We start from the raw sequence: 23,716 nt of genomic DNA, 5'->3' as shown, positions 1-23,716 counted from the left end.
CACGGACAACCTCCGTCGGTAATTTATAGTTTTAATCCCTTTTTCCATTTCCATTTTAGGCTTATAATACTGACACTTTCACTATTGACCACTACGACTGAGCGGGTATCGGACTACACGCACGCGAACTACATCCCTATCATGGACGGCGACATACTGCTTTGGGACCAGTACGGATACGACACTCGACTAACCTCACCGACTACAGACCCATGACCGATGAGACAATGATATTGACAGACTTGTTTCCACAATCTCACATGAGGAAGTTGTTGGAGATAGACACAGGACACGTACAAGACATGCTAACTGCCCTCGACATTCACCATAGAAGGGTAAGAAGCCTTGACTTCCTGGGGACAGCCCTTAGGGCTGTAGCGGGTACGCCAGACTCACACGACCTTAGGAACATAGAACGAATACAGACGCAGCTAGTCACTGCAAATAATAGACAAATCGACATTAACACTAGGACGCAAGAAAAAATTAATCAACTCACGGACACAGTCAACAAAATTCTGAAGACCGCAAAAGACCAACAGGTGGACACGGGTCACCTGTTCGAAACCCTCACTACGCGCAATAGAATGCTAATAACCGAATTGGGGGCTCTCATGCTCACCTTAACTCTTGAAAAAGTTAACGTAATTAATCCAGAGATTATAGACCACTCGGATATCGAATCAATTCTCAGGGACCTCAATTACAGACTTAATGAAAGTGTCTAATATTAAAATAGATCGTAAAGAAAACATCATAAATTTTGTAATCCAATTCCCTATTGTAAGAAAGCTGTACAGGAAAATCACCATCTACTCAGTCGTGCACAACGGGCTGGTACTCCAGCTACAAGACAACCTGGTAGCCGAATGCAACGAATGCAAACAGCGACAGCCACATTCTGCAAGGGGTCAGAGAACGTTACCTGTGCGCAAGGTCTCCATTCAGGGGACATCGCTCACTGTCAGACGCAACCAAGCCACCTCGACCCTGTCACTGTGGTTGACGACGGCATCATCATCATAAACGATCATAGCGCCACCATCAGCTACGACGACTGCACTGCAATAAGGGTCCATGGAACAAACCTCCTCACGTTCCGTTCATATGCCACCGTCGACAACGCTCGATTCCTAAACCGAAACAGCATTCGGAATCGAGCCCCTGCCGTAGCGGCGGCCGCTCGCCTAAACATTAGCGGCCACGACACAACGCTTAGCCTGCCCTACATCCACCGGCTGAGCGCAGAGAATCTGAACTTTATCAATGAAGTCAGGGGCAGCGTTCCCATCAATACCACCTCAACGATATCACTCGGCCTAGTGATAGTGGTATTCGCCTTGAGCTCGGGAACATACTACTTCGCAAGAAGACGTCGCATCGCTCTACAAGTCTCCGAAATAGTCCAGAACTATGACGCGACCGAGGGCGGTCGATCTTGAGAGGGGGAGTAGTTAACCACCGACACTGGGCGTGTGCTGACCTAGCAATCAGCGAGGTCCACGACCAGAGTCACAGGTTTGGCGGATGCAGCTGCAGTAATTCAACACCACCCACAAGGCGAAAGTCAGCGGTTCCCACGGGTGCCGAACAGCTGCCAGCGACGTTGAAGTTCTTGGAAAGGCGGCGACCGTTCTGCAGTGACGGCAGCGCCGCGGCAGCACTGTCCACGAAGCCGGCTGCAATCATAGCTTTTAATTTCATTAATAATTAGTCTTAAGTTTGAACCCAAATAAAGCGCAGCGTATCGCTCGCCTTGATCAATTAATTCTCATTCATAATATTCGGTCAGCTACCGCTACCGAGTTTAATAACTATCATAACTCCAACGTTTGATATCACTCAGCTAGCTAACGCTTCTGAGGAATTGTTAACTTAACATAACCAATAAAAATACCTAATAACAGCATACTCGTTGTGTTCTGGTGTAATTTAATAATTGGCGCCCAACGTAAAAAGAACCAAACAAGGTGTAAAATTTTTTTTTGTGAAAACTCAAACAGAAAGTGAGAAAACAAAAAAAATAATTTTACTTTTTGTGTGTGTGTGTAAAACAACAAAGAACACAATAAAAAAGGAGACGAGAGAAAGAGAATCTTGCATAAAACAAAAAAAAAAAACAAAAAAAAACACAAAGACTGCGGCGAGAGACAAATATACTCTCCACTGTCCCCTGCAGCTTCAACGCGACGACCGCGGCGAGGGATAACTACACGCTCGAATATAAACACGACTGCTGCGCTGGATATATCTAAGTTAGAAAACATGTAAGTGATTTGAAAAGTGAGAATTCCAATAATAAAGTAAAAATAAATCTAAAACGAGTGAGTTAGAGAATTTTCATTTCGGTGACCATTCATGCCGTAGTCTTACAATAAATCTGTTTAAAACCCGAATGGACAAAAATAGACTAAACAAAAAACAGAAACGACACGAACTTGGTGCCAGAACGTTAGCAAGTTTGCTTCATTGTTCATTGACCTACAAGTACCTGACCAAGTTGACCAACCCGCTGCGTGCAGCCAAACCGAAAAAACAGACGAAAACAGAAACAGAAAACAGGACGCTAAACATGTCAGAGCTATAATTGACACGGCCGTGCAAAGCGCACTCACAGTGCGACACCTCCTTCTTCCTATTAGATTCCATGACTACATTCGATGGGATCATAGGACTTGACCTACTAAAACAAGTAGGAGCAGTATTATGTCTTGATGAAGGCACAATAACAATAGGTGCAACTTCGGAGGCGCTGCAGTACCTCAAATGTACTAACGTCAACCACACTAAAAACGAAGATATACAAGCACCACCTGCGGTAAAAGCGGATTTCCTAAAAATGCTTGACCGCTACCAAAAGGCTTTCGCAGACTCTAACGAGTCGCTGCCTTATAACACAGCCGTAGTGGCTACAATCCGTACGACCGACGAAAATGCGGTCTACTCAAAGCTGTACCGATATCCCAAATGTGTCGAAGATTTCGTAACTTCAGAGGTCAACGATCTCTTACGAAATGGCATCATCAGGAAGTCCAGATCCCCATACAACAATCCGGTATGGGTAGTTGACAAAAAAGGGACGGACGAGAAGGGAAATAGGAAGAAACGCCTAGTAATCGATTTCAGGAAACTGAATCTTAAAACCATCTCCGACACATACCCCATGCCGAGCATCACCATGATACTGGCAAACTTAGGTAAAGCAAAGTACTTCACCACGCTCGATCTCAAATCAGGATACCACCAGGTCACTCTGGCAGAATCTGATCGGGAGAAAACGGCATTCTCAGTTAACGGGGGGAAGTACGAATTTTGTCGACTTCCCTTCGGTTTAAAAAATGCCGGAGGTATTTTTCAGCGCACGATCGATGATGTTCTACGGGAACAAATCGGTAAGTCGTGCTACGTGTACGTTGATGATGTCATCGTCTTCTCTGAAAACGAGGCGGATCACGTCAAACACGTTGGCTGGGTATTAAAGAACCTCCATAGTGCAAACATGAGGGTGGCCCGCGAAAAGTCACAATTTTTTAAAAAGAGCGTCGAGTACCTCGGCTTTATCGTGACTAAACACGGCGCAAAAACGGACCCTGAAAAGGTGAGAGCCATTCAGCACTACGTTGAGCCCAAAACCGTATTTAGCGTCAGATCATTCATGGGTCTAGCCAGCTATTACCGTTGCTTCATTAAGGATTTCGCAGCAATCGCGAAACCAATCTCCGACATTCTGAAAGGAGAAAACGGATCCGTCAGCAAGTACAGGTCAAAAAAGATCCAGGTACAGTTTAATGAGGCCCAACGCAACGCGTTTGAAAAGTTAAGAAACATTCTAGCCTCGGAGGACGTTACCCTCATATACCCTGACTACCAAAAGCTATTCGATCTGACCACAGACGCCACGGCTTACGGCATCGGAGCCGTTCTATCTCAGAACGGCCGCCCAATAACAATGATATCTCGATCATTGAAGGATAGAGAAGCAAACTACGTTACTAACGAGCGAGAACTGCTAGCTATCGTCTGGGCCTTAGCCAAACTGCGGCACTTCCTCTATGGTGCGAAAAATATTAACATATTTACCGACCATCAGCCACTCACGTTCTCGGTATCCGAGAGCACCCCAAATGCCAAAATAAAACGCTGGAAAGCGCGTATAGACGAAACAGGGGCCAAGCTCTTTTACAAACCAGGTAAAGAAAACCACGTGGCCGATGCTCTATCGCGCCAAAACGTAAACGCCCTACAAAACAACCACGAGGAGCCGGAGTCCGATGCGGCCACGATCCACAGTGAGTTGTCCCTGACCTACACAATCGACACGACTGACAAACCGTTGAATTGCTTCCGTAACCAAATAGTGTTGGAAGAGGCCCGGTATCCGCTAAAAAAGAACTTTATCTTATTCGGCGAAAAAACTCGCCACTTGATAAACTTCACCGACAAAGAGACCTTAGTGGAGACAGTCAAGTCTGTCATCAACCGAGGCGTAGTGAACGCGATTCACTGGCCAAAATCCAACACGAAGTGATAAAGGCCTTCCCAGCCACAAAATTCTGGCACTGCAAGAATTTCGAAGCTGACGTGTTCAACGTTAGTGACAGGAGAGAAATAATCACCAAAGAGCATAACCGAGCCCACAGGGCAGCGCAGGAAAATGTCAAGCAAATAATGACAGAGTATTATTTCCCTAAAATGTCCAAACTAGCCAACGAGGTGGTCCTAAATTGTAAGGTTTGCGCAAGGGCAAAGTACGATAGGCACCCAAAAAACCAAGAGCTCGGCCAAACGCCGATTCCCTCACAGGCTGGAGAGATGTTACACGTTGACATCTTCTCCACAGACAAAAAATTCTTCCTAACCTGCGTAGACAAACTATCCAAGTTCGCAATGGTGCAACCCATTGCATCCAGGACAATAGAGGACTTACGACCCCCTCTACTGATACTAATGAACGTCTTCCCCAGGGCAAAGCAAGTCTATTGCGATAATGAGCCCGCTCTTAAGTCCGAGACCATAAGGTCTCTTTTTCTGAACAATTATGATGTAAACATCGTAAGCGCACCGCCACTCCGCAGCGTATCGAATGGCCAGGTGGAACGGTTCCACAGCACCTTGTTAGAAATAGCCAGGTGCCTGAAAATCCAAAGAGGAATCGTAGACACGGTTGACCTCATCTTGCAGGCTACTGTCGAATATAACAGTTCCATTCATTCGGTAACCGAGCAAAGACCCAAGGATGTCGTAACCACCGCTTCGCCGGAATGCATCCAGGGCATTGTAAAAAAGATAGAGGAAGCACAGATTGAGCTGAATGCTAGACTAAATAAAAAACCGACAAAACAGGGTCTTCGAAGTAGGCGAAGGAGTCCTAGTAAAAACCAACCGCAGGCTAGGAAACAAACTTTCGCCCCTCTGCGATGAAAGAACGGTTGAAGCGGACTTGGGGACAACGGTCCTCATCAAGGGGAGGGTGGTCCACACGGACAACCTCCGTCGGTAATTTATAGTTTTAATCCCTTTTTCCATTTCCATTTTAGGCTTATAATACTGACACTTTCACTATTGACCACTACGACTGAGCGGGTATCGGACTACACGCACGCGAACTACATCCCCATCATGGACGGCGACATACTGCTTTGGGACCAGTACGGATACTTACGACACTCGACTAACCTCACCGACTACAGATCCATGACCGATGAGACAATGAAATTGACAGACTTGTTTCCACAATCTCACATGAGGAAGTTGTTGGAGATAGACACAGGACACGTACAAGACATGCTAACTGCCCTCGACATTCACCATAGAAGGGTAAGAAGCCTTGACTTCCTGGGGACAGCCCTTAAGGCTGTAGCGGGTACGCCAGACTCACACGACCTTAGGAACATAGAACGAATACAGACGCAGCTAGTCCCTGCAAATAATAGACAAATCGACATTAACACTAGGACGCAAGAAAAAATTAATCAACTCACGGACACAGTCAACAAAATTCTGAAGACCGCAAAAGACCAACAGGTGGACACGGGTCACCTGTTCGAAACCCTCACTACGCGCAATAGAATGCTAATAACCGAATTGGGGGCTCTCATGCTCACCTTAACTCTTGCAAAAGTTAACGTAATTAATCCAGAGATTATAGACCACTCGGATATCGAAACAATTCTCAGGGACCTCAATTACAGACTTAATGAAAGTGTCTAATATTAAAATGCCGAATGCAACGAATGCAAACAGCGACAGCCACATTCTGCAAGGGGTCAGAGAACGTTACCTGTGCGCAAGGTCTCCATTCAGGGGACATCGCTCACTGTCAGACGCAACCAAGCCACCTCGACCCTGTCACTGTGGTTGACGACGGCATCATCATCATAAACGATCATAGCGCCACCATCAGCTACGACGACTGCGCTGCAATAAGGGTCCATGGAACAAACCTCCTCACGTTCCGTTCATATGCCACCGTCGACAACGCTCGATTCCTAAACCGAAACAGCATTCGGAATCGAGCCCCTGCCGTAGCGGCGGCCGCTCGCCTAAACATTAGCGGCCACGACACAACGCTTAGCCTGCCCTACATCCACCGGCTGAGCGCAGAGAATCTGAACTTTATCAATGAAGTCAGGGGCAGCGTTGCCATCAATACCACCTCAACGATATCACTCGGCCTAGTGATAGTGGTATTCGCCTTGAGCTCGGGAACATACTACTTCGCAAGAAGACGTCGCATCGCTCTACAAGTCTCCGAAATAGTCCAGAACTATGACGCGACCGAGGGCGGTCGATCTTGAGAGGGGGAGTAGTTAACCACCGACACTGGGCGTGTGCTGACCTAGCAATCAGCGAGGTCCACGACCAGAGTCACAGGTTTGGCGGATGCAGCTGCAGTAATTCAACACCACCCACAAGGCGAAAGTCAGCGGTTCCCACGGGTGCCGAACAGCTGACAGCGACGTTGAAGTTCTTGGAACGGCGGCGACCGTTCTGCAGTGACGGCAGCGCCGCGGCAGCACTGTCCACGAAGCCGGCTGCAATCATAGCTTTTAATTTCATTAATAATTAGTCTTAAGTTTGAACCCAAATAAAGCGCAGCGTATCGCTCGCCTTGATCAATTAATTCTCATTCATAATATTCGGTCAGCTACCGCTACCGAGTTTAATAACTATCATAACTCCAACGTTTGATATCACTCAGCTAGCTAACGCTTCTGAGGAATTGTTAACTTAACACAACCAATAAAAATACCTAGTAACAGCATACTCGTTGTGTTCTGGTGTAATTTAATAATTTGCATACCTATTGTTTTCATAAAAACTTAATTTTTATACCCGATACTCAAAATGAGTGTTGGGGTATATAAGATTTGTGGTAAAAGTGGATGTGTGTAACGTCCCGAAGGAATCGTTTCCGACCCCATAAAGTATTTATATTCTTGATCTGCATCAATAGCCGAGTCGATTGAGCCCTGTCTGTCTGTCCGTCTGTCCGTCACGTCCACTTCCGCCCCCAAAAAGGGCGAAAATCTGTGGCGTCCACAATTCCAAGGATACAGGAAAACTGAAAACGCAGAATCGTAGAGGATGACTATATGTTCTAGAGTGTAAAATCTGAACCAGATCGTATAATTATTATAGCCAGAAGCAAGAAAACAATTTTATTCTCTTTCGCTCTGTCTCTCTCTAACACACAGGTTTCATGGTCGGTTTTGCCAATTGCAAAATGTGAGTTCAAGGATCTCAGAACCTATAAGAGCCAGAGCAACCAAATTTGGTATCCACACACCTGTGATATAGGACCTTGACCGTTTGGTCTCAAAATTTCGCCACACCCCCTTCCGCCCCCGCAATTTGGTATCCGCACTCCTGGTAGATCTCACTATAAAACGTATATCTAAAAATTTCGCCCCACCCCCTTCCGCCCACACAAAGGACGAAAATCTGTTGCATCCACAATATTGCAGATTCGAGAAAACTAAAAACGCAGAATCATAGATAACGACCATATCTATCAGATTGCTGAATCTGGATCAGATCAGATAATTTGTATAGCCAAAAGGAACAAATCAATTTGCACTGGCTACGCAGCGCCCGACGTCACGCTCAGACTGATTTTCTGTCTCTCTCGCACGCACTCTTTGTCGCGTCGTTTAATATTAGCGGCGTCTGCCGGAGGAGAGCCATACTGACTTAGTATCGGGTATAACTGTAGAGTTGCGGTATCCGCAGCAACTCACAACGTTCCCCCTCGTTTAAGTTCATTTTTTGTAAGTTGACAGACTGACCTTGTATTCGGCCCAGTACCGCTCAACGTTCTCAGCCTTAGCTTTGTTAAAGAGTCTCCGGGAGGCTTTCCGGAGTTCCCTCAATTTATGAGTCCACCATTCAGGTTTCTTTCGGCCTCTGCTCTTGCCAGAGAGCAGGATTTATCGAGCGCCTTATTGCAGGCTTCGGTGAATGTTTTAACGAGAGGAGACGGGGCCTCCCTGGAAATCTCCTCCTCAAGTGGAAGCTCAGGGAGAACACGACTGAGGTGGTCTGAGTACCGAGTCCAGTTCTCCTGCCTCCGTTTCACGTGGCAATCCGATGTCTTACACTTTCCTGCCTGCGCTCAGTGTTCGGTTTTCGGGTCAATGGGACATTTCCGAAAGAGAGTCGCTTCGTTGCTTTGGTTCGCTACGGATCTCACGGTGTGGCCGGCCGAGCGGCGTTCTCTCTCCCTTTTCGTGGGCTGCCGCTTCTTCTTCGGTGTGGGTGAGCTGGCCGTCTGGCGGGATTTTGGCTATGTCTATGCAAAATAAAAACTTGCTTATTGGGCTCCTAACAGTATTATAATTGTGACTTCAGTACCGGATACTAAAGGTTTGCTTAACTGCGAGATACTGCAGCTTAGAGTGACTTAATATTATATGCCTTATACTAATTATAAGTGAAATGGCTTATAAATGTGAGGCTCCCAATATCGATCCTGACAATGACAACCATTCCGCAGAATTGGAAGCATACGTAGGAGTAGATACGGATTTCCGTACTACGGAACGAAGAGGTAGTCAACAATCTGACTTTCTTGATTTGTCAACCAGTAGTTCGTCAGAGTTAAATATAATCACATAAAATATATATTCCACATTAAACTCACTATATTTTACCAAATCAAAATTTCCTGCTTGTGGTACGGTTTTTTTTTATAATCCTTTACACTAATTCGTGTTAACAGCTAGGAATCACACTGTGCACAGTATTAAAACATGATTCATGTCTCCTTTTCACTCTATCTTTCAACTCATTTTCTTTCCTTCATTTGCTGACTCATTGACTCAAGGCATAATCGTCGAGGTACTCTCTGTCATTTCGTATGACTCGCACTCACACTGTTACGAAAAACGTTCTGACAGAGAGAGAGTGTGTGTGGTGTCTCTCGAATCGAAAGAAATTAAAACTTCGAAAAGCTAACGAGAAGGAAATTTGCATTGAATTTTGTGTCGGTGCTTGTACTGTTTGCTAATTACTGAAAATGTAATATTCGATTGTTGGTTCGAATATTATATGCATTTAATTTTTTGATTACTGTGGGGTAACATTGGGGCAAGGCCGGCTAGCCCATCCCAGGGCTGAGTGTTTCCCAAGCCCTCAGGTCGCACAATATACCAACTGATTGGACATCTCGAACAATTGAAACAACAAAAATAATCGACAAAAAAATTAGAAACGGACTCTACTCGACAAACAATATCCCATGTACTTCCCCTAACATAGACGTGGACCAGGTTGAGGGATTACCTCTGACGTACCCACCCTACCTGAAATCTAGATCATAATGTTCTGAATCTCCCTGCCATGTGCAGCAGTCTTCTCACCCTCTCGCTGTTGTGGCTCCTCCTCCTCCCATTCGAAAAAATTAGCAATTTATTATTTTCCTTATAATTTCCATCTGAATTTCATAATTTTACATATGGATACCTGTACTAACCTACGCCTGCCTATTCATGCCTTTCTCAACTTATTCTTACAGGTAGTTATATAAATAAACAGATAACTAATATAATAAATATAAATAATTACATATATGTATATAAGGAAGAATATATAAATAAATATGGACGGACTTAAATTAGGATTTTAACACTTACATACAAAAAAAACATTTAAGTAAATAAGATAACTAATGATATTCTCTCGCTCCCTAGCAGGGCGAGGGACCCGAACTACATGGCCAGGATAGTTCAGCGAGACCAGAAAAAAGCAAGCCAGGATGGCAGAACTGTGCCCAATTCTCCATGGATTTGCAAAAAATATTAAGTTTGGCGTTTCTTTTCTCCTCATTTGGAGCAGACTCAGGGTCTTCTTCCCGTCCCGCTGGTCAGCTCTAAAGGTTCTGGTGTTTCCCTGATCCTGGTCTCCTGGAAGCACAGATTTCTTTTCTTTTTATAGAGTGATGGCCACTATTCCATCCTCATCCCACACCCTTTTTTTTTTTTTTTTTTTAATGAAACTTCACGTCACTTTCTTAGTCAACCGGCGCGCATTCACATGCTCCTCTGTTGCGGATTTTTTTTAATCTGGCCCCCTCTTTCTTCTTCCCCCTCTTCTCTTGCCCTTGAACTAGGTTCATGGCCTGATTTGGGATGCGTGAGTTGGCTCCGGGACTCCGCTATGAGAAGAGATCGAAAATCTTCTCTCGTAACGGAGTCGAAAAGCGCACGGATCTCTCGTACTCCAGGATCCCCCGACCAGGTGGTGCCACTCCTCGCTAAGCTCTTCCCCTTAAATTTTGGCCATACCACTCTGTCTAAAACTATTTACCCCCTCTAGTGCTGTAGTTCATTAACGAACGAACAAAAAAAAATTTTCATGGAAATGAACGAACTGAATAAGTTCATCTTATTCGTTATTTTTCAATGAGCTTTTTCATTTTGTTGTGGCGGACACTAGCAAGAAAGTTTAAAGGCAAAAAAAAAACTGTTTTAAAATGGCGCTTAAACGTAAATTTAGTGATTTATATAATCAGATCGACGCTCTAGATAAAAAAAAGGCAAAGTGCAAGTACTGCAAGTCGGAGTTGAGTATGGCCGGAGGTTTTTAGAGCAAATTGACAAGGCATTGAAGTTGAAACACCCAGCTTCTCTCGATACAGTTGAACGACAAGGAAGTAGAAGCACTGAGGCCACTTATGCTGCCACCACAACATCGTAGCAAAAAATAACTGCATTTGTTCAGAAGCCCCCGACACAGCTAGTGCGAAGGATTTCCAAAGGACAACCTGACCGTTCTCTTCGTAGTGACCAGACGTGTTTTTGTTTTGCACTCCGCTTCTTTTCCATTTATTTTGCAAATACAGCCGGTGTTTTTCAAAATAAACCTTGATAAAATCCCCACTTAACCTACAGTAAAAAATCTGTTCTTTAACGCAAGTCATGCCTATTGTTTTCATAAAAACTTAGTTTTTATACCCGATAATCATAATGAGTGTTGGGGTGTATTAGATTTGTGGTAAAAGTGGATGTGTGTAACGTCCCGAAGGAATCGTTTCCGACCCCATAAAGTATATATATTCTTGATCTGCATCAATAGCCGAGTCGATTGAGCCCTGTCTGTCTGTCCGTCTGTCCGTCACGTCCACTTCCGCCCCCAAAAAGGGCGAAAATCTGTGGCATCCACAATTTCAAAGATACAAGAAAACTGAAAACGCAGAATCGTAGAGGATGACTATATGTTCTAGAGTGTAAAATCTGATTCAGATTGTATAATTATTATAGACAGAAGCAAGAAAACAATTTCATTCTTTCTCGCTCTGTCTCTCTCTAACACACAGGTTTCATGGTCGGTTTTGCCAATTGCAAAATGTGAGTTCAAGGATCTCAGAACCTATAAGAGCCAGAGCAACCAAATTTGGTATCCACACTCCTGTGATATCGGACCTTGACCGTTTTGTGTCAAAATTTCGCCACACCCCCTTCCGCCCCCGCAAAAAACGAAAGTCTGGGGCATCCACAATATTTTACTTTCGAGAAAACTAAAAACGCAGAATCATAGATAATGACCATATCTATCAGATTGCTGAATCTGGATCAGATCGGATCATTTTTATAGCCAATAGGAACAAATCAATGTGCAGTGGCTACGTAGCGCCCAACGTCACGCTCAGTATAAGTATCGGGTATAAATGTAGAGTTGCGGTCTCCGCAGCAACTCACAACGTTCCCCCTCGTTGATATAAATTCTGTGCGTTTGCTAATCGTTTGTTTGTGTGTTTCTTTCTGTAAGTACGCTCAAGCTGAGTTTAGTCCGCTCTTATCCCGAAGCCTTTGCTGTAGCTATCACTCTCTCCCTATTATCTCTCCCTAGCTCATAGTTAACTTTAAATCTAACTGTCCCTAACTATAGCTCTCGCTATACCCGCTCTCCAACCTGCTCTGATACCAATTTGTTTGATATTTTTTGTTGCAAATTTTTAAATATATAAATAATAAAAATGGAATACGCTGTGGTCTGCGTCAAAAAAACTTGTAAGAAGCAGATCACCCACGATCAGCCGAATGTCCCCTGCTTGCTCTGCGACAGCGTAGTGCACGCAAAATGCGCTGGATTTTCTGGCCTCGTGAGTGATGCGAGGCATGCCGTGCAGTGGAGAATGATTTGTGGCTTTTATGAGGCAGACGCGGAAGGGCTTTAAGGAGCTGACCGTTGGCTTTAAAAAGCAATACGATCGGCTCCTAGCCATGGAGTCTCAACTTGGCAGTCTACAACTGCTGAATGAGTCTCCGAGACGTAAAAGGGTCACTCCGCGGGATCTTCAAGTGCTAACCGTCACTCAGCCGTTCGCCGCCGAAAAACTGACTCCGACCACTCCAAGTGTGCAGCAGTTGATCTCGTTTGCCACTTCAAGGGCAACGACAGCTGCTGGCGATGCAGATCCGGTAGCCGAATTCATAGCTTCGGATAACGTGCAGCCAAGTATGTCTGCAGCGTCCGTTTCCGTGGTGTCCGCAAGCTCGCTAGCTGTCCCGTCTAGTCCGATCCCACCTCCGGATATTGCCACCACGGGTACTAGGCCTGTGGTGCCTAAACCACTGGTGGGAGTCCCACCAAAACGACAAGTTTTTGTTTCACGGCTGGCCCCTGACCTCACATCTAATGATGTAATTGCTTTTATTCAAAGCAAAATAAAAGCCGTGGGTTTAAAGGTGGAGAAATTCAACTTATCTTATGCCAGGGAGATAGCCTCGTTTAAGATAAGCATCTCCCTAATACAATTTGACACCATTTGCTCCGCCCAATTTTGGCCGGAATAAAACTGATTCTTCCCGCTTTCGCTATATTCATTACTTGCTCGTATATTCCACCTTCTTCGGATATCTCTATTTATGAGCAGCACTTGTCCGCTTTAACCGCTGTTTCTTCCTCGCTATCAGATAAAGATCATATGATAGTTCTTGGTGACATCAACTTGCCAGGAACTGTTTGGTCTTCGGTAAACGAGTCTAGTAACCTACTGTCCATGTCACGACATGACTTTGTTGACGGCTTGCTTGACCTGTCCCTGTCTCAAGTCAACCATGTGAAAAATTCCTTTCGTCGATTGCTTGATCTGTGCTTTGTATCTGATCCGAACATAGTGTTGTTAGCCCGAGCCCTTCCACTCACTATACCAGAAGACGCCTACCATCCTCCTTTCGAAGTGTCGCTAGATATAGGACCAACTGTTTTGGATCGGTCGAGTAGGCTACCTGAACGTGTCCACTGCTTTCGTAAAGCCGAGTTTGCGAAGCTTAATAACCTCATTAGGGATTTTGAATGGTCCTCTTTGTACTTGTGCACTGATGTCATAAAAGGCACAAACATTTTTTACAATGCTCTTGGCACATTTTTTGAGTGTCCCGCTTTCTTGTCCGATTAGATCTGGAAAACCCCCTTGGATTACCAAAGAGCTATCCAGTCCAAAAAACTTTAAATCAAGACTTTATAAAACATGTTAAGAAGTTGGTTCTACTACTTCTCCCTCTCGCTATGTAATAGCTCTTTCAAACTTTTCAGCTCTTATTACTCAATGCTATAAGAACTAGCTATCTCGATGCAAGATACGTTTTTCTCAGGACCCTAAACACAGCTTCGTAAACAGTAAGCGTTAAACGTTCACACACCCATCCTCGCTATCATTTCTTAATACGTCGGCAAATATCACTTCATGCTCTTGGACTAGTTAATCCAGTGTTTTCACCGGGTCCTGCAGGAGTTCCTGGCTGTGTTCTCAAGTTCGCCGAGGTTCTGTGTGTACCCTTGCTTAAACTTGTCAGCCTGTACATTGATTCTTCATACTTCCCCCCGATCTGGAGGGGATTATTCCTCTCCATAAGAAAGGTAGCAAGTTTGATGCAAAGTACCATAGAGGTATTTCTAAGTTATCCGCTATTTGTTAAATGTTTGAGAAGATTTTAACTGCGCAACCACCACGAATTTGTTTGTGAAAAATCAGAAGAATTTTTCTAATTCAAAAAAACTTATATATTTGTCGGGGCGAAAATGGTCAGGTGCGCTCGATCTTCTTCAATTTCAACGACAGACTATATTCCACAATTCCATCTTTTATTCTAGCTAACCTACGGTGGCAAAGCGGGGTGAATTCGCCAAGAGCGAAAGAGCGAGCTTTTACTGCGCTCCCACCTTGCCCTGGCCTAATTTACACTAGACTTCATAATTACGATTAAGATTCACAATTAAAATTATATTGATTTGCTGCCAAGTCACTCAACACCGGCCCCGTTGAAAGCCTGCACGGCTTCAACATATTGGGAGCGGCGCCAAGTTGTGTATAGCTCGCCGAAAAAGCGTTCCATTGCTACTCCTGATTCCGACGACCCTGACCATGCCATCTTCTCGTGCGTGCGTGGCGATGACCCTCCCGACGAGCCACTCCTGATGCGGCAGATTGTCCTCTGCTACGAGGACGAGGTCTCCTTCCTCTAGGTACGGTTGCCGCTAGTGCTATTTGCCCCAAATTTGCAGCCCCATCACTGTCAAAACGTTTGCCTGACTGACGAGACAAGTCACCATCGCCACGTCGCCTCGATGCGGTTAGGAGCGCGCTGCCTACCGACCTTAGGAGTAGGATATTGGCAGTTCTTACACCTGCCTCCCATAGTCCTCGAGGACTATGGACGACTTGGGGATATCCTCGGCATTCGACACTATATTGTTCCAATTTAATAATTCATTTCAATGCCTTTTTTCTTTATATTTGTGTCTATTAATTTTATTATTCACCCCTGATTGTAGGGGGGCGGATCGAGGCACAATTATCCAACGACGAGATTGATGGTCCAGTGAAACTCCTAGTAGTAGTCGCAAGAAAGAAAGGCCGATGGGTTTCGTGGTATATATATATAGTGACATATCTATAGTCCATGCTGCGCATACCCTTATCTATGTCTGTTACCCTGCACCCACATACTATAAACAATCCAACACCCTCAGCGTCGAATCCCATAAACAATCCCACGCTCGAAGTGGACCACTTGTAGCCGATAGCCGGCAATGTAAACAAACACCCTAGGCTAGGAGTCGAACATAAAACAATAGATGCCGCGTATCCAGCCGCACTAGAATCACGCCACCCTCCAGAGATCAATTACTAATCGATTCTCAAGAACCACGACATCCTAGCTCACCAATCAGAATTGGGCACAAAACCAAGGAGGCCATATTCTCAGCCACCCCCAAGTAATGCAACACCGATCATACGCAGCGGAAGCCTTTCATCAAAAGCCGCCTTTCCCACATACCGATCGAGGCACATACAGCCGCCTTTCCCACACATCGATCGAGTCACGTACTCCATCACCGAAGCCGAAGCCAACGCCTCCGAATCCCAATCCGAGCATCGTAATATAAATAGTCTACATCTAAGTAGGCAGTTCAATTCTGTTCAAGACAAACGTCAATCGCGACACCGTCGGAGAATTCACCCAAGTTAATTCCGTTTAAGACATCTGACCTTAGTCATCGTCGGGGAAACTAACTAACAATTGTACGCTAAGTTTAAGTAAATAAATAAATCTTTTTTAAAACTTCAACTCGAGTGTCGCATATTTAACTATATATATGTAGGTGTGTGTATTTGTTTGGGGATTCGCGCGGTAGGTCGACCGGTTGAAACGGAGGTGAAAACGTAACTAAACTCTAAGCCTTATAATCTATGCTTTATGCTGCGGTGAGCGCCGTGTGGATTGTGGAGATCTTCCGAGCGTTCCTCCGAGCGCACGAGAGCGAGTTGGGACCGGAACGCACGGAGTTGGCACAGTGCGCGGCAATCATTTGCTGCTGGCCTGAACAACCCCCTTATCTTTCCTCATATATTATTAATTATTATAACCAATATTTAGGATAAGCCAAATACTTTATACTCTACATTTTATACATTACACATTAATTACCAAGTTCTATTATGAGTTCACCTTAAAAATTAGACACAAAACACCAATTAGATGGATAAAATTGTTAGAATAAATAAAATAAGCTATGGGCATTAGTATGAATTCCTGCTAGAACAATTACTTGGTGGGGTCATGCGTCGTTTCGTGGACATGCAGAAGTAGACCAGGTAGACTTTTTTTTGGCTCGCACTATTCACACTTATTTTGGAATTTAGCGATCATGGAGGGCAATGGTGGTCGCGCTTAAATCTTGCGCCACATGACAAAAGTCTGCATGCTAAGAGTTCTCTTTTTTTTTTGTTTTTTTTTTCTATTTGAATTGATTTTGCACGCGAATCTCAATGGGGTTATATATTTAGGCGAGCAGATAGAGAAGCGGCTTCTTCCTCTAACCCATCCCATCTCACAACTGAAACAATACCGGAACAAGCGCGTGCCCCTGCCGAAGCTCTTCACCTTTCAGCAGCTCACTACGTTGCACATTGCATGCTGTAACGAACCCAAAAGGGTCCGCTACAACGCCTCCTCCAATACCGAATAAGATAACAATATATCATTAAAGCACCTCCAAACTCTATTTACCCTGTACACCGTTTAATTTTAAGACTACACTCTACACACATAGAACGCCCACAATACATAAGGTTCGAAGTACCAGACCCGGTCATTTGGACTTCCGCCACTCCGTACTAAGCGACCGATCAGGTGAAATTTCCGGGTTCGTCGACCACGAGAAGCCGACACCGCGGCAGCTCACGACGATTACCAACAGCGAAACCAGCTGGATCACCAAAAGACGAATCCCACGGTCATAGGAAAGCGAAACTGGGTCAACAGACGATCGCCGGTACTGTGAAATGCGAGCCCTGCGCGGAGCACACTCCCGGCCTCGCTGACACAGTAATAGCAGGCGTATAAATAGACGCCAGCCGGAACCAGAAGACACTTACGAAGGAACCCGGCCCCAAGCACAGACGTTGTGCCAATCTAAGAACATAAGAGAGTGCTAAAATTGTTAATAATAAAGTATCCGACTGTTTAAATAATATTAGCCGCCTAAGTCATTTCCAAGAGCCGAGGCACCACCCCACTCCACGTCCACATACACCATTCGACACACGCCGCTAGCAACGCTCGCCCAAGCTCCGATCTATCCACTCTACATATTGCCAACCCCGTCGTCGCCCTTACCGTTCCATCCATTTCTACCAAATTTCTTGTGCATTGACCCCTGGACGTGACTGAACTTTCCTCAGCCTGAAATAGGTCTATCACAATTGAAAATTCGGAAGACTTTTTCCAAATTAAATTATATGTACGTTCACTCCGGTCCAGAGGGCTCTAGATGCGATTTTTACTAATTGTCAGGTAATAGCAGAACAATAAAACAGGCGGTCGACTTCAAAGCAGTCAAGCTTGCTAAACATCATCGACTTGCCCTTGGATCCTCGCTTTCTTGTATTTGATGAGCAGCGCACTCTCGCTTGCAATATCTGTGCAACCATTAATTTAAGGCCATTATTTCCTCTTTCAGAGAACCCTGCAGATCTCGATGTACTCACTTCCAGGCATTTTCTAGCGTGAGTCTCTTATTTAACCAGTCTTCAAGTAAGAACGATGTGGCGCACACGGAATCCTAAGCTTTACGTCAATGATTTCGTTCTTCTTAAGGACGAGAACTTCCCTCCGCTGAAGCGGCCTCTAGCGAGAATCCTCGAGCTCATACCAGGAGCTGATGCCGTCGCTAAGCCGTCAGTAGCTACGCCTGCACTAGTCAGTTACCGCTTGATATAGTTTGAGAACAGACCTTTTTTGTCCCCTATTTATGGGTCGAGATCGGCTCGCTTGCCTTATCCAAGTGTATCACTCTTTATTACTATTGTAAAAAGCTCTGGCATCTTGGGCGAGGTTTACAGAAATATTTCGATTGTTGCTTAATAATAAGCCGAGGAATAAGCGATACCAGAAAGTATTTGTCTTTATTGTTGTTACACGTACAAAATTGGGAGATGTACTAGCGTTTGTGTTTTCCTTCAGGGTCTTTACCGGGTGGTGACCAAGGTTGCAGAAGTGTACGGTCCGATAGAGGAGAATGGTGTCGAGGCTCAGTTGGGAGCGTTCCCGTTGTATTTTGTGATACGGTTACATTTTGCTAGAACAGTAAGTAGTGTGCCGACGATGGGGCAGTGGTACTGTCTCACCCGGAAGGCAGGGCTTGCCCTATTCTTTGAATTTAATAAATATTTGTGGCGCTGGGCGTCACAACGTGCAAAAAACAGTACATATAAGATCATAAAGCGTATTTCAAAATAATCCAAAAATCAACACTTATTAAATATTGCAAGATATTTTATTTGTTAATTGATAAAGTTTTTGCTTTTTATTTAATAAACTGATTTTGATGGCGTTAAAAATATTATGTAAAACTAGATTAAGTTGCCACGAAAGGTAGCAGTAAACTTGTTTACAATAAAATACAAATTTTCCACATGAAAAAAAAAAAAAAATAAAAATATTGGCTCTCAGCCATACGCTACACATACATATATTCAGATAGATAATTTATGCTAAGAAATCCAGTCGACTAGGTCCACTTGGGACTGGCAAATGTTACTACCATTCGCTGTTGGACGTTATCGGGGGTAGATGATTACCACACCGCGGGAAGTTAGGCGGCACAGGAGGCAAATCATTAAGAGTACCAATTTGAAAGACCAAGTTCATGCCAATTACAATGTGATATTGGAAATGACAATGAAAAAGCCAGAATCCAGGATTGTCAGCACGAAAGCGCAAAACAGCATATCCATTATTTGGTACAGCAACTGTATCCTTTAACGAGGGTTTCTGATATCGCCTTTCAAGCATACCGCGTTGATCGAGATCCAGTGCATGTTTTAAGTTCATTCGCTTGATGTGTTCGTCAGGGGAGCGTCCAAGGCCAATTACATAAAATGACGTACCATGTAAATGAAATGGATGGCTAATATTTATCTGCTGAACTTCATCGACCAGAACAACCTCGACGATTGCATTAAGTGGTATATCGATCTTGTGAGTACATTGACAGTTTTCGCCACAGTCGGATGGTCGATTATCCCCGTTACAGTAGTACTCCTCAGGTATGTCGTTGTACTGTGAAAGCATTGGCGATGGTGGCGACACATAAGACACCTCATCGATAAGCGATACGAGATGATCAGCGTCGGAAGCGACTATAAAATGGAACTGGTCAGTGCGGATGTCTTAACTGTTGCTGTTAATTTCTGTTTATAAGAAAGTTTTATTGCATCGCGTTCAGCTGTCTAATTTACAAAGTAAACACAGACAGAATTTACATAAATACATATGTACATAAATATGCGAGATACTCAGTATTTCCAGACTGAATATTTAATTTCTTTTCTACTGCGTATTATGAATTCGGACTAAACGTAAGTTAAGCTAAGGCAAACAGTTAATAAATACATACATAAGTAACTTAGGGTTGAAAAGTAAAAGCACAGAGTATACTAGGGTGATTATGAACTACTTTTTCAGCTGCTAGTACCAAGTTACGGGTGGTACATGGTCGCCGCACGTGGGAAATCGAGGTGGTACTGGCGGTAGGTCAGCTTGCGTGCCGATATGGAAGATCAAGTTCATGCCAATGACGATGTGGAAAAGGAAATGACAATGGAAAAGCCAATAGCCTGGGTTATCAGCTCGAAACCGCATAACAACATATCCATTATTGGGCACAGCTATCGTGTCCTTAAGTGGCGGCTTTGAGAAATCACGCTCAAGCATTCCCATTCGGTCCAACTCTAAAGCATGTTTCAGGTTGATTTTTTTTATTGACTTGTCCGGCGAGCGCCCAAGTCCTACGACATAGAAGGCAGTGCCATGCAAATGGAAGGGGTGGCTCAGATTAACCTGCTGCACTTCATCTACCAAAACGACCTCGACGATCGCTCCGAGAGGTATATCGACCATATGCGTGCATTCGCAGTTGGGCCCACAGTTTGGAGGCCGATTGTCACCGTTGCAGAAATATTCTGATGGTACATCATCGATTTGTGAAAGAGGTGGTGCCGGCGGTGATATGTACGATATTTCATCGACCAGAGATGTCAGATGATCACCACTAGGCACAACTGTGAGAAACGGTGAGAGTTGATAGTGTTGTTTTTTTTGTTAATACCCATTAAAGCGTTTATATAGCATTATTTTTTAAATTCAAAGATAGGTATGTGTAATTAAACGAAAAGGAACATATTAGTCACTGAAACAAGTTAGTCATTAAAAAACCATATAGATAATAAAACATACCTAAGAACCTGTTGTATGTATTTGGTATGAAGAGAGTTTTTGGTTCATACACAAAAAATCTGAAAGGTAAAAAGATTTTCACATCTGGCCGCTCGACTAAAACGCCCTTATCGACCTTTTTTGCATTTTTTAAGTTTGAAACGCAAATCGCATCTTGTCGTTTACGGTCACAAATAGCATCAAGTGGGTTGAGAATCTGTGAATATGATAAATTTTTAAGATATATGAGCATTTCTTTGCCTTAATTCATATGATATTTATTTTAAATAAAAACAATAAATGTCATACTATTAATAGTATTAGTAAGAATTTATGTTGATTAGCCTATGTACTGGCCCTTATTTATTAATAATAAGAAAAGGCATAAATACACAGTCGCGAATTTGCATATGGTAGTACTAAAAACAAGATAAATTCCTTCTAAAAGCTTTTTGTGAATAAATGATAAATAGTTGCTATGCTATGTACTATAAATTCTGATATACTTCTCTTAATTACTTTTGATAATTCTCTCACAATGATTTGTTATGAGAAGTTATCGGAACGAGGAAGAGTAGGAATTGATTTCACACTTCTTCTGCCAATTCTCGGCCCTTGGGAACCATAGAATTCGGGTTTTTGGGGCCCCATTTCTCAAGGGATCCTGGAATCTTGTCGAAATAAATCCAGGCTACTAGATGGGACGGTTTTAAACCGCAACATGTTGCTCCCCACGGTATAGGCAGAGAAATGGCGCTTAAGCCCATGGGGCATCACCATGGACAATAACAGACCCAAGTGAGATGGCGTGGCTTGTCCCTCTCCCCAGCTAACGACTTTACCTAACCTAACGCATGGGGCCCAAGCCGAGCTGTCAGACATGGGTTTTGAGCATCCATTTCTACATAGCACATTTTAACACTCTGTACATGTACAACAGTATTCCTACTAATAAAATAGTATGGCAATATAATTAAGGAGGTTGATAATATTGTATTTAAAAATATACTGAAATAGATATCGAAAACATAAAAATTATTGTCCTGTCTTTTCTTACGTTTTTAAAGTTACCATTTTGAGGAAAATAGATTAAAATTGTTGACGATGGGAAACTCAATACTTCCCATAATATAAGATTTAAAGATTGATTTCAAGCTGTATTTATAAGCTTTCGCCACGCCACGCCTAAGAAAATAAAATGATTAATTTTCTATATAACAAGTTCCAAGTCCATCATAAAAGGTTTGTTTCATTCTTGGAAAACTATTTTATTAAGACAGGTTCCGTATTTCACTTACTTTTGCATTTTACTGTTTAAGCCAAAACGTTGCGTTTTCAGGTGCTTCAATTTTCACAAATATTTTTTAGCGATATGTTTCGGCAAACAAAAACAGCTGATAAAAATGACTTTATTTTCTCAATTGCTTGTTTTGAAGCAAAACGACGGCAGAAAGAGCGCGATTTAAGAAGATCAAGACATCTTTGATGCAACACCTACATATGTACTCAACATATCTGACGAACTGTGAGTAACAGCATGCATTTCAATATTATTCAATATATAAAATTGCGAAAAGTCAAATAATTAATTTGCTGCACCTACATTTTGAATTTAATGTGGCTAGAAAGACCTGTCTTTCCATAACGTTCCGATAACCAAATCAGGCTGTGCCGGCTGATCGCACGAAAACTAAAAGAGTTGTTGCCTTACAAATTATTTCCGATCCAATTTTGAGGTTGGGTTGCAAAAAAATATTTATAAAGAAGGCATATGCTGAATTGCCCTGGTAATGCTGACAAATTTATTTTAATGCATAATTAAGTCATCTATTTTTTTCCTTTTGGAATTAAAATTTATTTTTTTGTATAAAAAGCCGTTTACTTTTAATTTCAGCGAGGAAAATGTTTCTGTTTTAAAAACGGAGAGACGTTGCTTTTGTGAGAACTGAACCACCAATTTATATGTTTTCAAAGTTAAATCGGAGAATTTTTGTGAAAGTGAAAGTCGGAACCTTCCTGATTATTTCATAGTTAGACATAGTTATTCGGCTTAACGCCTTCCCGTGGCAGCATAAAGAGAAGCATATCTCGCATGTTATCACTTGTTTGCTTCTGCCTTGCGCTCTTACTTTCTGCATCGCTCCTTCTCGACTTTCGTTATCCGACGAGAGCTGTGAAAGAAGCCCATCGGCCAGGCACAAAACATATCTAAACCGATAGAAGCAAAAACAACAAAAATTACCTAATCGAATATTTTCTGTTGTGATGATTTCAATCAATTGATTTACGCTTCCGAAGAAGCTCAGTGGCTCAACATTTGGTGATCCCCCGACGTGATAAAAATCATAAATAATTATAACAAAAATTTTTCGTTGGCGAATTCGCGTAAATCCGCCTCGGCTCGGCGGTTGTGTACAAGCAACAGTAACGGTTCTCGCGTCAAATGCTTTACCTTCTGTTTGCTGTTGTTTCATTTCGATTTTGGCGCTCTGAGTGTATCCCATTGTTGCTGTTTCAATTCTCGCTGCTGGTCTTTAAACGGCAAAGCCGGTGTGTTCGAACTTTTCGATCGATTGTGTAGCTCATTTCCAGCTGTTCGAGGTTATTCACCGGTTATTGACCTGGAGTTTCCTAAAGTGCCCTAGAAAGGATCGATCTCGATAAGATTGGGAATCTCTTAAGAGAGGAGTTCGACGAGTGCATGGTCATGCTGGAAATAAGCATAAAGAAGGAATTTAACAAGCGGCAGTCCACAATGCTCCCTTGATCCGGAGTTGAAGCTTTCGGAATTGAGTGGGGGCTACGCGCATTATTCCTCTATTTGGAGCATGTTTTCCTTCATTATTGACAAGGATCCTGATTTAACTTAATGTGGAAAAACTACTACCTACGATCCTTCCTGAAAGGGCCAGCTCTAAACACGATCTCGTCACTAGAATTTGACCAGGCCAGCTATCCCATCGCGCTAGATTTATTAAGCAAACGATTTAATT

General features: G+C 43.4%; 1 protein-coding gene across 4 annotated transcripts in view; it reads right to left on the bottom strand.

Moving 5' to 3' along the window:
* Window positions 1-18,973: 18,973 nt before the first annotated feature.
* The window catches only part of LOC108157939 (laccase-1), an 83,966-nt gene continuing 79,223 nt past the window's right edge, over window positions 18,974-23,716 (bottom strand). Inside the window, exons 5-7 of one of the 4 annotated variants that reach the window (XM_033390890.1) lie at window positions 20,860-20,940; window positions 20,745-20,803; window positions 20,499-20,569 (exon numbers count right to left, since the gene is read on the bottom strand). In XM_033390890.1, coding sequence (XP_033246781.1) covers window positions 20,789-20,803; window positions 20,860-20,940 — 96 coding nt within the window. In that variant the 3' untranslated portion in view covers window positions 20,499-20,569; window positions 20,745-20,788. Of the gene's footprint in view, window positions 20,570-20,744; window positions 20,941-23,716 lie in introns of all 4 variants that reach the window. The other 3 variants (XM_033390889.1, XM_033390886.1, XM_033390888.1) reach the window with 3 other exon arrangements.

Source organism: Drosophila miranda, chromosome 3 (assembly GCF_003369915.1).
Source record: "Drosophila miranda strain MSH22 chromosome 3, D.miranda_PacBio2.1, whole genome shotgun sequence".
In the NCBI taxonomy this organism is placed as follows: domain Eukaryota; kingdom Metazoa; phylum Arthropoda; class Insecta; order Diptera; family Drosophilidae; genus Drosophila; species Drosophila miranda.
The sequence above is the reverse complement of the archived record's forward strand: the minus strand, read 5'-3'. Positions and strand labels throughout refer to the sequence as shown.